The sequence below is a fragment of the Parasteatoda tepidariorum genome, chromosome 8, assembly GCF_982258835.1.
Source record: "Parasteatoda tepidariorum strain Cologne lab strain chromosome 8, Ptep-v5.0, whole genome shotgun sequence".
In the NCBI taxonomy this organism is placed as follows: Eukaryota; Metazoa; Arthropoda; class Arachnida; order Araneae; family Theridiidae; genus Parasteatoda; species Parasteatoda tepidariorum.
The window spans coordinates 5,143,854-5,160,599 of record NC_141762.1 but is presented as its reverse complement, the minus strand read 5'-3'; the positions used below and the strand labels follow the sequence as shown (position 1 = coordinate 5,160,599).

Genomic DNA, 16,746 nt, shown 5'->3' with positions numbered 1-16,746 from the left:
GCTGCGGGTACCGCAGCTAGTAATTTTTAAAGAATGAAGTTATGGTTATATAGATTCAATAATCCGTGCCAATGATTTTTTCTTCCAACTTTGGCTGATCCTCCCATGCCACTTCACGATCTGGCCGGTCAATTCCCGAAATCAAGAAAAGATCGGACATTGGCCAGCAAATTTACAGTGTTCTTAGCCATTTCTCAAAGTGGCCGAATTCGGGCTTTGGCCGTAACATATATATATAATGGTGACAGTCGTGTGAGCAGGACAAACAGGCAAAGGATTTTAAAAATATCAAATTAATTTTATTTAATCATTATATGATGGTGGAAATCGAGAGAGGGACACAAAATCATCGTGCTGCTCCATAAAATTTAGGGAAAATCTTGCAAAGAAAATCCATAAAATGTCTCATTGTAGGGAATAAGGGAAATCTTAGTAATTGCACAATAAAAGGTATATAATTGCACAAAACAGTGGTGGCTGAGCCGTAGGGCTTCGCACTGTCGTACCACAGGTCCCTGGTTAGATCCTCGGGCCAGGCAAGTTTGACTCAGCTTTTCATCCCTTCAGTGGGTCGATAAATTAGTACCAAGCATGCTTGGGAACTAAACACTGGGGGTTCCGCATTCGGCTGCCCACCTGACCGGAACATCTACTCCCGCACCCCAGAGCCCAAGGTCAAGAAAACTGAGATGGGCACAGTAGGCCTTGGCCCTCTATGGGATGTCGCGCCGCTGAGTTTAGTTTAGTTTTAGTAATTGCACAATAATAGATATATAATTGCACAAAATAGGTCGTACGATTCCCACAAAGAGCAAAATGTCTTACTCTTAATTAGTGCATACTTGAACCAAAAATAGATTAATAAACAGGATGTGAATTTTAAAGTGTGTTTCATTTTGAAGAATAAATTAAGAAAAGGAATAACATAAAAAGATTAATTAAAGCTTTTTATGTTATATATATATATATATATATATATATATATATATATATATATATTTCCCACAAAGAGCAAAATGTCTTACTTTTAATTAGTGCATACTTGAACCAAAAATAGATTAATAAACAGGATGTGAATTTTAAAGTGTGTTTCATTTTGAAGAATAAATTAAGAAAAGGAATAACATAAAAAGATTAATTAAAGCTTTTTATGTTATATATATATATATACACACACACAATAGCATTATATACTGTAATAATACTGTCACCATGTCGAATAACTGAATTTTCCAATTGCCGGATGATCAAGTACTAGATATTTTTTCTCATTTTTAACAAAACAAAAAACATTTTGCACAAAAATTTATTTTATCATTAGCGTTAGGGGTAAATTGCTTCTTTTATCACCTGATATCCTTGGAAAGGAGGAACCCCTCTCCTTTCATATTTAATTTTCTCTTGTTCCAAAGAGGGGGTTACAGGGTTGCCATTTCCTTCCTCCAATAAGGGAACATGTTTTTAAGGGAACAAAAAAGTCAAATTTGTTTAAATTTCATTTGATTTTGAAACTTATGCTAGAATAAGCTGACTGTTTTCTAATACATTTTGCAGGCATAAGATGTAGTTTTGAAAGTTGTCCGATAATGCAGATTTTTAGATAACCAAATCGGCTTAAAATCTAATAATCTGGATAATCTGCATTTTACTTTATAGCAATAAATTTCATGCTTTTATAAAAAAAATGAGTTCTAAAAATATTATATAAAAGTTGCAGTTATTTTTTTTAAATTTATTTATTTTTATTTATTATTTTTTAATTTTTTATAAGAAATTGTTCTACTTTATTTAGAGTTTTTTAAGACCTGGAAGATTCGACGACATGATCTATGTTCCATTGCCAGACTCAGACACAAGGAGTGAGATTTTTTCTGTGATGTTGAAGAAAATGTCCACATCTGATGATGTTAATGCTACTTACTTGGTAAATGCAACTGAAGGATATTCTGGTGCTGAGGTAAAGGTCATTTTGGTTTTAGAACTCACTCAATGTGATTTAACCGAATTGGCGTCTCACATCTTTTCCCCAAATCGCCTAAAACCTTGTTCTATAATAGAACCTATTAAGGGAAATTGCATTACAAAGTGAAACACCCTGAAACTTTTATGAGCGAAAACTCAATATCATGACACCAATTTATGAAATATGGGTGTTTAATATAAAATTTTAGACTAAGATTTATAGTTAAAGTACTTACCAATGAAAAATATCATAACTTTATAGTAACTAATGTAAGAAAAAAACTTAGTTCTTACAAGATTCGCGATATTGGATTTAAAAATTAAATTAATATGATTCGCGATTTTGGATTTTAAAAACACAAAAATACAAATTGCGACTTTGACTTTTAACAATGCTCAGATACAAATCGCTATATTGGATTTTTAAATCGCCTTAATGCGAGTGGCAATGCATGATTTTTTTATCGTGTGAATACGAATACCGACATTCGACTTTAATCACTTAAATACTAATCACCATGTACGATTTTTCAATCAATTCAAAATATGTAACTTTTAAATCGGGTTAATTCGAAAATCGAAGTTCAATATTAAAATCGCTTGAATACGAATCGCGATATTAGCTAATTCCAGTGTAGTTTCAAATATTACAAATATCGAAAATTTGACAATCCTACAGAATCATATTGGCAGAAGAATAGCGTTTATGAAAACATCTCTTTAACACGATTTAACGGAAGTTTCGAAATTTAAATTTTAGATGGTGGAACTTTCGTCAGGTGATAAGTTTTGATCAGCGATCGCAAATCAATGATCTTAAGATATGTGAAATTCCGTGAAATCTGTGGAAAAATCACATGCCCTGCTCCTAATTTTTTTTTTCCTGGAAGGATGATGTGAAGAACCTAAATTCCGTGATATACCCGGAATACAATCACCCCTGACCTATGTGTATTTTTCACAACCACTAGTGTTATGCTTAGTACCTTCTAAGTATGACGATCTTCTAAGTAGTTTTATGTTTAGTACATTCTCAGTTTTAAATTAGCAGATTTTCACTCCCAGAAGGGATGTAGTTACCATTTTTCAATCTGTTAGGATCACTCAGTGATAAACGCATGGCAGCCAGAAATAAGTGATTCTATTCGTTCCAGCCACTTTTGAGGATGAAAAGTTAAAAATTTTTCATGGTTCACCTTTTTTCTGCAAGTTTGTAATCTTCGTACAAAACGCTAGGCCGGTTAACATCCAGCAACAATAGAACTCGCAACCTTTAAGTCCTATAATCCCTATAACCAATATTTTTTTTTTAACACACTTAGAAATCTATGATTGCAGCACAGTCCAGTGCGATTATCTGGAATCCTGAACCAGCTTTGGGAATTTCTCCCACATCCTTCACGGCATCTATATTCAAGCTTTACAGCAAGATTGCCCATGAGCAACACAGACGGTCAGCTAAATTTTGCAAGCTAAGGACAAGCTAAATTTTGAAGCTTAACGTAATAGGAACAGCTTGAGGAAGATCATTGCAGGGGTCGCATTCCCCCTAAAATTCATAAAACTATGTGCAAACCCTAAAATTCCTAAAAATCTGATAAAATTTTGTTGGTGTTCCTAAAAAATTAGAGTTATAGGCTAAATATAAATAAAAAAGCAATAATCTAAAATATAAGAATTTAACTACAATAATTAAAACTGTTTTAATTTTGCCACATGGGAATTCTGACCCTGAGAGAGGTTTTACGATAAATAAAGCAATGCTTAATGTGAGTCACCATGAGAATACTATTATGTCTCTTAGACTAATCAAAGATACCATTCAAAATTATCGAGGAGTGTTGAAGATCACCACAACACTATTGAGGGCAGTAAAAGAATCTCACAAATCATATCAAGAATATCTTAAAAATGATCATGATTAATTTGTTTTTCCCTAACTTCTAATATAAATTGCTGATTAGAAATCTAATAATATCACACAATAGTTTTTCTTAATAAAGTAAGGTAAAGGGTAATAATAAAGTTTTGATTAAGAAGGTAAAAATTAAATAAAAATCCAAGTTGGTGTTAATTTATTTTTTCTCTTGATTTATTCTCACTTTTGTCTGTTCCTGAATTATACACTTTATTTCTGATAGGTAATATGTAAAGTTGAAATTTCATTTTTACACTTTAGGGATTTCATTCTTAATAAATTTCAGAGCTTTATTTTATGGCTTGCAATAATTTATGATATGTGTGGATGAATTGTAATAATATTCTGTTATGTAATAAACTACCGTGTGATCTGTTTTTATCCTAGCAAAATCATATATTACCCCTAAAATTTACCTAAAAATTTTTGAAAAAAGTTCTTAGAATTACCCTAAAATTTAAAAAAAACTTTGCTGCTACCCCTGTCATTGGTTTTCTCACTGCACCCTCAGGAGACAGGTACATTATGGGTATTGAATCCGATTCTCTTTGTCGAGGTTGTCATCTGGAGGAGAAGACTTCAAAACATATACTTTGTGATTGTGAGGTCTATTCTGCTCAAAGATTTGAGCATTTAGGTCAACATTGCATTAAGGCCTGGGATTTACAAGATATTTCCTGTCATGTGTTTGCTGAACTTTGTTTCAGCTATAAGGCTTTTCGGTTGATCACGATTTAGCGTTTGGGTACAATAGACCTCTGGTCGATGTGCCCTGCTCTTCGAAGCTGCTAAACCTCTAAGTCTAAACTCCCGATTTTCCGCAGGCAGATCATCCACGCTCTTCTCTCCCTTTTTTTTTTGCAGTGATAAACAATATAGCGTTTAGAATTGAAAATAAATAAATTCATAGAAATGGAACTATTTTAAGAATTTCAAGAACAGCATACTAGCAAACATTCAGGCTCCTAGCCCAGGTGTTTACAATTAATCATGTAATGGGTCTACATTTAAACAGTGTAGCTTCAAGTGCAATACCTAAGCATGATGCGTGACTGTTCATAATAAATTTAAATCAGCACTGAAAATTTCCTTCTACATTTTTTGAAAGACATTCGCACTTTGTTTTTGGTATGATAAATAAGGATTTTTTTTGTTTCCTTTTGAATCTATAAGAACAACGCTATTATTTTTTCTTTAAAAATAATTCATTTTTTCATATCTAATTTGCATTCTATGTATGAATTGTAAAAATGTGAAGAATTTTTTCTCCTATCTACCTTTTTTTTCCCTTTCCGCAAACCAACCCATATTAAAATTTCTTAGAAATTAAAGAAAATCCAGATTAGTTCGCATCTTTGAATATGCTTTAAGCTTTTCAAAAAATGAGTTAGTTTAAAATTGAAGTAGAAACCATACAAAACTTATTATTATTTTTTTTTTTTAAGATTTCAGATATTTGTGACAGAGCAGGCAGATGTGCTGCTACAGAAGATGCAGCATCCGTGTCTATGAAGCATTTTACCCAATCTTTGAAGGAAGTTTTACCCAAAACATCAGAAGATATGAAGCAGTTATTTGAAAAATACGAAAAACAAAGAACTTCTCATTTTTCATAACTTTAATTTGTGCTATTCCATTTCAGGAGGTTGTACAAATCACCAAACTATTATTGACACTTTTGACGCTCAACTAATTATGATAACAGTGTACTTTCCAACAACTACACAATTTTCATACTTTCAGAAATTATTTAATTCTAGTGATAGCAAAAATAATGTTTTAGTAAATTTAGAATTAAAATATATATTGTCCAGCACTACATATGCATAATTTAAACAGATGTATAAGAAAGTGAGATAGACAAGGGACCACATTCGCATGTTCCGATAAAAGTTTTATTAAAAAAATTGTTTGTTTTAAAGATTTCGGCTTTAGTTCACTGCCAATGGAAAAAATACCTCACAAAAGTAAAAATACCTCAAACATTGGAGGGTATGTAATATGTTCAACTGCAGTTGTATCAACATTTACTATGGTAATAGGTATTTAATTTACTAATATAGATTCAATCTCAGTAGGAGAAATCCCCAGCTCGGCTACTACTGATTTTCAGAGCATCTGCACATTGCTTTTCATCTCGGATTTAAAAAACAAAATTAAAATATTACTGAGAGGAGAAAAAGAAAAATCATTTTTATTTCAATAATTATTTGCTGTAGGTCTTAACAAAATTAGTTTGCTAATCCACACGCACTAAGGATTGCGCACTAGACAAATAACCAAAGTATTAGCCAATTTTCAAAAGTCTTCGCCAAATACTAATCTTAAAAATTTTTTATTATTACTTTTTTTCCCATAGAATAATTCCACAGGGTTTTATTTGTATTTTATGGTAGTTCGTTTAAGGCTTAAATTTGGATTTCATTCGCCAAATATACGATTTTATTGCATTTGGCCAAGTGGTGAATGCTTGGCATAGCCCCTGCAATCTACAGATGTGTAAGCAAAGAGAAAAAAATTATCCCGTCCGAAAATTCTAAATAATGTTCTTTAAATAACTGGAATTTTTAAAAATTAATAATTTATAAAACAACAAAAATTAAAAATAAATAAATTCTTGAATTTAGAAAACTAATAATTTTTTATAGACTGTATAGGGACTTATTCTATTTTTAAAATTGCTCATGTTACATTCATTTAAAAGTATATTATTTCATATAAAAAAATTTTTGTGCATAATATTTATTTACCTCATACATGCTAATTTTGTTGTAAAACACATATAGTTTAATTTTTACAGTGATTGTCTGTGATACTAAGAGTCAGAAAGAGACTAATTTAAATTTATAGAGATTGTGCTGCAAATTGACTCTGTGAGTTCTTTTACAGTGATAAAAGATTATTTACAGCCTCTTGAAATAGAATTGTACACTTTTCCAGTTTTCAACTGTAAATAATACGCTATCTTTGTATATAATTCATGTCATAGAAAATGTATAGATAAGTGTTTCTCACCCTCCAAAGTTTTGTCAAATGTGCCAAAAGAATTTACACTCCCTCATTGAATAAATTTTTTAAATTAATAATATCTGTTTCTGTGGCATACTTTCCATGATTCATTTTTAGATGAGCTGCACATGATGCTATATATTTTTAGTGTGCTATTAAACAAGGGAGATTGTGAAATGCTGATGTATATATTATGGAATATTATAATTTATAAATTTGCATTAAAATGCATTTAATGTTCTAAAACATGTGATTTATTACAAAAAAGAATTAAATGAAAAATCAAATAATAAATAATAATAAATCATAGTTTGTCTTATCACAGGGAAGTCACGGGACACAGAAATTTTCAATCTGGACAACCTAGGGAATTTAACTAAAATATTCAAAAGTTAGGGTATTCATTAAATTCCCCAATGTCTCGTGATCCTCTCATTGCAATGCCCTTCATTACTTTATAAAAAAGGCCAGAACTATGGAGGCTGTTGAAGCAGATTTTAAGAGTGATAGACATCATGACCTGGCAAATAAAGTCTAGACATAGACTGCCCAGGAGGAGTCTTATACAGAAGGCTGCTATGCTAAATACAATGATAAACTATGTTTACATTGTTAATACCTTTTATTTCATGAATTAAACATATACAGTTTCTATTTATAAACAGATATGTATAAAAAAAAAAGCACATTAACTGTAAATCAAATACGAAATTTTCTCGGCAGAGCTTGCCTTCTATAATACATGGTACAACAAAACTTTGACTTGTTTTAAATTATAAAAAACACATAAGGAGCAAAAATGTGACCATACTACAGATATTTATCAACAGATGATGAGGCAAATCGTGAATTGAGGAATTTTGCTTTATCAATAACAGAGTTCACTTGTTGCTTCGTGAAATGTCGAACATCCATTTCGTCACGGTCAAACGCTTTCCTTTCTTCTTTTCTTTTAGATTTTTCCTGTAACAGAGGAAAGTAAGTTTTAAGTAAAAAAAAATTGTATATTGAAGTATGGAAAAGAAATAACCATTGGAGTTTAATAATCACACATCAGATTCTACCTTCAACAGAAGTTTCGGATTGAGTACAGCAAATAAAAAACTAACAGACAAAATACAAATCAAAAGTTATATGTAGATCGTTATAGATATTGATTAATATTTTTTCAGCTCGGTCAATATTTCTTTTTCTTTCTGTCCTGCAGACATTTGGAAGCCTCAGTACTATATGTAAATTTAAGTATTTACTAAAGTTCAATTTTGAATAATAATTCATTTTTTATAGTTTAAGTGTGGAGTTTCCTTCATTTTAATTATTATTTAGACTTGTTATTCAGCTGTTTTTATTCTCAATTTCAAAGTAACATTTTGCGTTTCAAATATAAATTTATAGTTTGATAATTTCAGACAAGCTATACCAGATTTGGAAGGGGAAAAAAGAACATAACATTTTAACATCGAATTTTAGAAACTTTTTTTTAAAATTATAAATATAAACAACTTTATTACAAATTTAAACTAAAATAATTTAAAGAAACAACAACGTTAAAAAATTATATATAAAGCAAAATTTATTTGTTGTAAACATGTCCAGTAATTTCACCTTTAAGTTATACAACTCTTCTGTTAGTTATTTCAAAATCTCATTAATTATTGAACTTTCAATTAGAATCAATTCTAACTATGAGCCAATCTGACAATTTAATATTCTGTTTAATATAATCTTCGTTTATATTTTTTATAATCAGAACTTAATATTTTTAATTCAAATGCTATCAATTATCAGAGATTGATTCAAATTTATTAAATAACTTATCTTCATTATACAGGATTTGAAAAATCATAAATAAGCATATGATCCCCAATGAGACTTTTACAGCTTCTTGATAAGAAAACTTAATCAAGTTTTTTTCCCTTTTATAATAATATTTAAGAGTCCTAAAAATTTTGAAGTAACAAAACCAATTGAATAGATTGAAGCAGTAATGAAAAAAGAAAATAATGGAAATAAAAATATTTTTATTTCCATTGTTTTCTTTTGTCTTTATTGCTTCAATTATTCTTTTGAAAATTCTGCTGCTTTGCGCGTTTCTTTTAAAGAAAGTTCTGTTATTATAGAATTAAATATTTTGTATTCTTTTACCGATTGAATAGATATGATACTTCTATCGTTTGCGGATGGTTCTTCAGTTCATATAAAATATTTTCTATTTTAGAATGTCAAATATTTTCAAGTGATAAACGCAGAATTTTTCAGAAAAGCTTCATGTCTTAAATGATACCATAAACTAATAATTTAGTTTTATTTAAACAAAATACAAGCAAGTAATGTGCCTAATAAAAAATCAAAATCTTATAATGGAAAAATCTAAATTTAAAAAAAAAAAAATTTCTTTAACAATTTTTTAAAAATATTTTTTTAACACAATTAAATTTTAATAAAAAAAAGCAAGTTATAATGATTCTATTTGTTAAATTCTGCATTAACAAAAAAGCATAAAATACGAGAAATTAAATTCACAAAACAAAGCATTAAAGTGTGTTATTTCTACTACAAAAAAGTCAACACTAACAATTCCTTTTTATTTCTTTAACAAGATTGTCATAATGATCATATTCTTAACATAATATTACTGATTGTTATTAATACAGTACACTCTCGATTATCCGGTTTGCGGATTATCCGTGCTCATTCCGGAGTCACACAAAAAATATAAAGAGAAACACTTTCAAGATTAAAAAAATTTGATTCATGAAGTTATAACACTACCAAATTTTTGGAAAGCAATATTTGTTATTGGATTACAGTATATTGAACAAATCGTCTTCGTTATCACGATCGTGGAGAAAGATGATACCGCTTGATGAACAATCCTCTTCAGATGTTCAAGAAAAATATGATAACAATATTCTCGAACAAGCAAAAGAAATCTAAGGTTTCGAAATTCTTTATGAAGAAAATTTAGAAGATTGGTTTCAAAGTGATGCATGTGAGCCTGGCTTCCAGTATTTGACTGATGAAGACATCGTTATGTTGTTAAATCAAATAGTGATGATAGTAACTGATGCCGAAGATGTAGTAAATGAATGAAATACAATTTCTCATTCTGCTGCTCTGTGGAAACTTTATTAGATTATATGGGAGGATTTTATTACGGTGACATTACTGCGCTTCGTAAAATATGTGTATCGATATATGGCGAAGACGCATTACACATTTTTTTAAAAGGAAAATTCCTAGTTTGATGTTATGCATGCAAATGTCAGTAATTTTTATATTTTTTGTACTGATATTGAATTTTTCTTTAATAAAAGGAGTTTTCGGATTATCCGTGTTTTTTTATTGTCCGTGCGACTTGTCCCGGTGATTAACCCGGATAATCGGGAGTGCACTGTAGTTTTAATGTTAATTTTTAATAATCAGTAGTTTTCGGAAAAAGTGTGAATGATGTATCATTAAAAAAATTCAAGGATAAGACGGGTCATAAAAAATTCAGTTTTTAAAAAGTAGATTTTATTTTATAACCGTCATTAAACAGCCAACCCAAAATAGTAGGGTTTATAGCTACTATTGTTCAACTTTGTAGCCTTGCAATTGTGAACCCAATCCAGAAGACAAGAGAACTGCAATAAATATTGGGAGAAATTTGCCTTCATGGATTATGTATGATTCATGCACTTTTTAATGTAAAAAGTAGATTGAAATATTTAAAAAATTTTGCAACCCTTGTATTAAAAGTAAAAAATAGCTTATGATAGTTTTAAAAATTAATGGATGGATTTATTAGCCATTCTTTTTAATGAGCACAAAATAATCAAGAACTTACAGATTTTTCCTTGTTTTTCAATTTCTTTGCATGCATATCCATTAAAGATTCTGCTCGCCTAGATTTCTAAGAGGAACAAAATATTACAGTTAGTGTTATTATACATGTTTTTTTTTTAAAAACAGTATTATTTTGTTTTGCTCGCATGCTTAGGGTGATACAGTACTAAGTCCTGTATCCGGATATCCATTTAATGGAAGGGTCTCTGTTTAACAGTCAAATATATATACTATTTTTTCCCTTACATAAAATTTGTTTTTATTTATTTTTTACTGTTCGATATTAATCTGATTTCCGTAAGAATATTTTTTAAAAAAGAAAATTGTCTATCACGGCATTTCACAACAAGATGAAAGAAAAAGATCGAATTTTTTTTCTTTCTCACATAAAAGGATAAGCGCTGCCAAGAATCACGCACTCAATTTCAGAGTGCCTAAAAAACTTACATTTTGAAAAAAATTCCGGATTTGAGAAGAAATCATCGCGACTAAAGCGAGTTATAAAAAGATTATTCAAAAGTGCGATTTGGAATTCGCAGATCGTAATAGTATTACATTAAAAATGAAATCGAAAATTTAAGAACTAGAAATTCCAGAAGAAAATGTGATGGACAAAATCACTTCGACAATAAAATCATCACAAATCTAGTGCTTCAAGTGGGCGATTCCAAATTTTCTGTGCACAGTTTACTTAGCGAAATAATATTGTATTAATATTCGAAATAATATTGCAACCCAATTTTTTGAGTTTACAACAACTAATATTCAACTCAGTAGCCTTGTATTTTTGTACTCAATCCAGAAGACAAAGGAACTTCTGGATCAAGTATTGGGAGAAATTTGCCTTTGTGTAGGACTATTTGATTGAACTCACCTGCATTTACATGCATGGTGAGGTAAATCTCCCACGGTTGGTCTGACAGCAAGAGGACTAAAACTCATGATCCGTCTACCACTGAGTATATATTACGTCAGTCCAAGCTGGGTTCAGAATTCGTATCGACTAGCCATCACAGGGATTCGAATCCGTGTCACCTCATTTGAAGGTGAATGCTCTATCTCCTCAGTCATCACGACTCATTATCCTCAATTTGTTATTTTTTATTGAATAAGAATGTTTTGATGTTTGTGATTACCTTAAAGACCTATTATCCGAAAAAATATATTTTCCAGACTTTCCCAAAGTCCCGATGATTCCGGATATGGGAATTTCCACTACTATATATTTAATAAATGGAATATTAATAGAGAAAATTTTTTTTTAGATTCTCTGAAACATGTTACATTAAAAAAATGTATCACATCTTTTTATTAAATGATTGTTATAATATTATAATTGTGATAAGAACTAAATAAACAATAAAATAACAATAAGAAGGTAAAAAATTATAATAAGTTAACAAGCAAGATAAGTAATAAGAACAATTTGCTTTTCTCACGTCACCATTATTCTATTTATTGCTTTGGGTATGTTATAGCTTGTTTATCTTGGTTTTATACTAAGTCTAAAAGAAATCTTATTTTAAAAATCAAGAACGTTCTTTCCTTCGCCCTCTTCTATTGTCTATCTAATTATCTTAAATATCACAAGTGGAGATTTTGTAGAACCTAAGATTTTTATCGTGGCACAGAATTTTTTCAGTAAATGCACAAAGAAGGAAAACCAAAATTTCTGGCATTCAGTAACTGAAACAAATGGTTATTGGGAAAAAAATTAAGGATTAAAAATGATTTTTTCTACCTTTGGTTTTTGTACTATCAGATTTTATTTTCATGCTATTCTGTAATGATATTTATGGAAACTAACATTCATTGGTTGTAATTTTTATAAGAATAGATTTCAATAAAGTTTCGTTTTCATTTACGGCATATCACTTTTATTAAAAATAATATAACGTAGAAAATAAAATTTGCATTGATCAAGCACCCCAAATTTGATGATACTCTTGCATTCTTGAAGGTCTAGCTTTTAACATTCAACAGACATTATAACATAATTTTTTTCAGGAAAATTAATACCTTCTTTTAATTAACAGTGCGACTAGGTAAATACAGCTTTAAAAGAACTAAATATTTCTTTTAAATAATGGAACAATTAAGAAGAAGGTCATAGTAAACCAATTAAATCAAATCTGCATTACACAACTTTAAAAAAAGAATTAAAGAGTATTCTATAATTAAATATGAATGCAACTTACATTATATTTTTTAAGCTCTTCTGATGTTTTCTTGTCCTTTTCAGAATGTTTAACATGCTCACGTTTCTTCTCCTATAGATTGTAATGCCACAGCATTGCAAATAAATTAACATATTATAAATATTAAGTAGAAAATGTAATATTAATCATAAAATAAAGGGTCCTATAAATGATAATGAAAAGTTAATTATATATCCACATTTCTCTTTTAAAGCTTACTGCCAATTGAGATAGTGCAAAATCAGGAAAAAGATTTTGATATGGTATAATTTTTAAACAAAATATATAATTGTATTATCACTACGTTGTGAAAGATTAAATAGGAGCTTAATATTATATCTTTGATAAGCTGCTATTAGTTAAACATAAAGGAGTATCATGCTGATCTCAGTCTCTTTTTAATTTTCGAGGGAGAAATGCATTGCACGTACGTATCAGTGAACAGAAGGAGGAAGGGAAATAAAAATCCATGGCTATACTTTACGATATGACGTAATAAAGTTAATACAAATTTTTTATTGAAATACAAAACAGCTAAAATACATCAATTTTTTATTAAATAATAAAGTAAGAATCTATTAAGCTGAACAATTTAGAACCTTCAACAGATTTTTAGAAAATTGGGAATTTTTTTTGTGCTTGTTTTCCTTTCCATTTGAACAAGAATGATATAGTCATCCCTGAAGCTCAGAAGATGGAAAAATAGTGAGGGATTCTTTTTCTCCTTTTGTATAGAGGAAAAACTTCAATATTTCTTTCTTACCTTTGAAGATTTAGCATTGGAAGGGGTGGGGGAAGGGATAAATTCTTTATCTTTTCTGTGTGCTTGAAAAAATCTGTGGTTCTCTGATTAGCTGTTCTGTGGTTGTCAATCAAAACCTAAAGGAGCAGCAAACTTAGAAAAAGTAAAGCGAATCTCAATTAAATAACGTTTTGCAAGCAAATAATTGACTCTTGAAGTAAGTTTCAACAGTTTCGACGTCACGTAATTCAGATGAAATGAGTTCTAAAATCACTGATTTTATTAAAAGAATTATAATTCGTGTTTTCTAAAGTACTTAAATCCTTTTTTCTTTTCTTTTTTTAAAAAAAGCTGAATCCTAAAATACATGTGTTTTAAATAAATCATAATTTAACGAGATGTGCCAAGAGTCTAGGCTTAACATTCCATGACATCACCTAAAATTGATAATATACATAACAGCAATTCACTTAAATTTATGAGGGCTAAATATCAGTGAACAGAAAGTGGTAGGAAAATTATTAAAAAAATGCTATTAAAAAAATATTAAAAATACAAAGACTTAATTGGAATACTAAAATACAGCTTTTTTTACTCAGTACTAAGGTAGGAAAGTTAAGATGCATTAAATAATTTTTAGTGATCCAGGAAATTCAGGCATCTAGGATGGCGGTGGTCCCAAGGATAATTGGTTCTGTTACAAATAAAATTACGATTAACAAAGTTTTACCAAATAATGATTTGTAACAACAAAAAAGAAGTTACCTTTGAAGGAGGCGCTAAGCACCTAGAGATTGCTCCTAATTGATTTTTTTGGGAGGTATTAGGCACAATCATCCATTCTTCTCGTTCTACTTTGTGCATCTCAACATTCTGAAAAAATAAGCAAATATTCACTTAATATATATATTTACAAATGACTCAAATTACAAATGCAGTCAAACTTGAATAAAACGAAAATAAAATAGCATAAAATTTATTGTCTAACATAATATTTAAACAGCCTGTTCTCTGTTAACTTAATTTTTAATTTAAATTAAAACTCCTCCATACACAGATAACTCAAATACCAGGAGAATTTACCTAGTTTGATTTTTTTATCCATAGATGACCTGTTTCATATTTTGTGAACTAGCAAATGAATTAAATTTTTACAAGAGAAAACATTTTTCCATAAGTCCAAAATAAAAGCAATCAATACTAGAAACTTTTATTAGAATTAGCAATTATAGATCGAACTGTCAACTTACAATAGCAATTTATACAAATGAATAAGACACCTAAACAACCTAACTGATCTCAGGTGATAAATTGCCATATCGTTTGAAAATTTTAAGTGTGTATACACATATATTACTATTTTCTATTTAAAATTACATAATGTAAAGCTCTTGGAAAATAGAGTAACATTGGCTTTCGAATTAAGTCCACCACTGAAAGATTTGTAAAGATTTCAGATTAGCAAAGAATAAAATTCTTACAAATAGATAATTGCTTTAGATTCAAAAAGAAAAAAAAAACAATTTGTACCTTTTATTTCAGGCTTTTAAATGTGATAATATATGAGTAGACTAATATAAGTGTCAAAAATAGAGCAGACTGCTATTTATGATTGAATTGAAATGGTCAATTAATGATTAAATTCAATCTACAATTCACTTCAAATTGAATATTTAGTTCATAGCTTACTAAAGGTTCTATGAACACTTATTAAGAAACAATTATTTGAGGTTCTAAAAACAATAACATTTTTAAAAAAATTCAGATCATGCATATAACTCATAACATACTTTATTATCCAGTTTATGCTTCATTTTTTGAGCTTTTTTAATGATATCAGCTTTTCTATCATCTGCAGCATCAATTTCAGTTCCAAATTCATCAAGAGATGGTCCACACATTTCAAACAAAGATGAATCATCTTGTCGATTCCCTTGCTGTAAATGTTCTGGCAGTGCAGGTCCAATCATAGGGGCTGATAGTCTATCCTTTTTTTCACTAGCAATAGGAAGTTCTGAAGACTTTGATATATAATTTGTTGAATCAATGCCATCATCAGAAGGTTTAACATATCCTGATAAAAAAAATAATAAAATATTGTTTCATAGAATTTATTCACCCATGAACGAGAGCAAATTGAACTCAATTTATCACCCTGCAAATATAACTTCTATTTATTATTATAGTTGAATATTGTTTTACATATGTACATAGATTTATTAAAAATAAATAAAACGTTAATAAAAAAAAATTGAATATATTTTTAAGTTCCCCTTCGATTAATGTCAAGTATTTCCTCTATGGCAACCCACACAGAAACTTCTAAATAACTTAAGTGAATACATCATTTTTTACAGTGCATGTTAGATAACATTTTCAATTTTAGGAAATTTCCTAGTTTTAGTTTAATAGAACAATGCATTATACGCAATTTTTAAAGTTTTAAGTATGCTTCGTTTTTGGTATCATTTTCTTTGAAAAGGCGTTGCATGTAGACACAAAATAATGCCAGTTTTCACCAAAGGACACCTCTAAATACATTTTTTTTGCAGAAAAACTAGGGATAACTAAAAAAAAAAAAAAAAGCCCATTGAAATAAAGTTAACGTAATTTTCTAATAATTTTAGATAGAATAAAACCACTATTTACAAGAAAAACGTACAGTAAAAAACATTCACTTCAATACACACCTGGTGGCAATGGAGGGCCATATAGATCCATATCAGTCATTTTTAAATGCCAAAAGAGTTTTATAGTTTCTTTTAGAATATTTAATTAATAAATAGGCGTCTTACTAAACACAATATTATTTACAGCGGATAAGAATTTTACTTCAAAAATATTCGTGGCATAATTTAAATATATCCATTCAGTTCTTAATAAACTATATACAGTTTCGTTCGATTAAGCAGATTGGTACTGTGAAAACTGTCTTCTTCCCCTAAAAATGACAGTTTTACAACAAAAATAAACAAGAAGACAGTGTATTAATTATTCATGTGTATGCTTTCACATAGCAGCAATTATTGGTGAGATACTTAAGTCTTAATGTTTTCAAAGCAGAAAAATATAAGCTTGTAGCTGTCATA

General features: G+C 29.3%; 2 protein-coding genes across 4 annotated transcripts in view; one reads left to right on the top strand and one right to left on the bottom strand.

Annotated features, from left to right (window-relative positions):
• LOC107456305 (ATPase family gene 2 protein homolog A) overlaps positions 1-6,966 on the top strand; it is a 34,373-nt gene extending 27,407 nt beyond the window's left edge. For all 3 annotated transcript variants that reach the window (XM_071180760.2, XM_016074144.4, XM_087149748.1), the window contains exons 13-14: positions 1,793-1,957; positions 5,326-6,966. In XM_071180760.2, the coding sequence (XP_071036861.2) occupies positions 1,793-1,957; positions 5,326-5,496 (336 nt within the window). In that variant the 3' untranslated portion in view covers positions 5,497-6,966. The remainder of the gene's footprint in view (positions 1-1,792; positions 1,958-5,325) is intronic.
• A 526-nt stretch (positions 6,967-7,492) lies between these two features.
• Positions 7,493-16,718, bottom strand: LOC107456307 (GPALPP motifs-containing protein 1). Its single transcript, XM_016074147.3, has 6 exons — positions 16,348-16,718; positions 15,448-15,731; positions 14,423-14,530; positions 12,916-12,987; positions 10,719-10,784; positions 7,493-7,852 (listed from the first exon to the last, which is right to left on the bottom strand). The coding sequence occupies exons 1-6, from the start codon at positions 16,385-16,387 to the stop codon at positions 7,700-7,702; spliced, it is 723 nt and encodes a 240-aa protein (XP_015929633.1). The 5' UTR covers positions 16,388-16,718; the 3' UTR covers positions 7,493-7,699.
• Between the last annotated feature and the right edge of the window lie 28 nt (positions 16,719-16,746).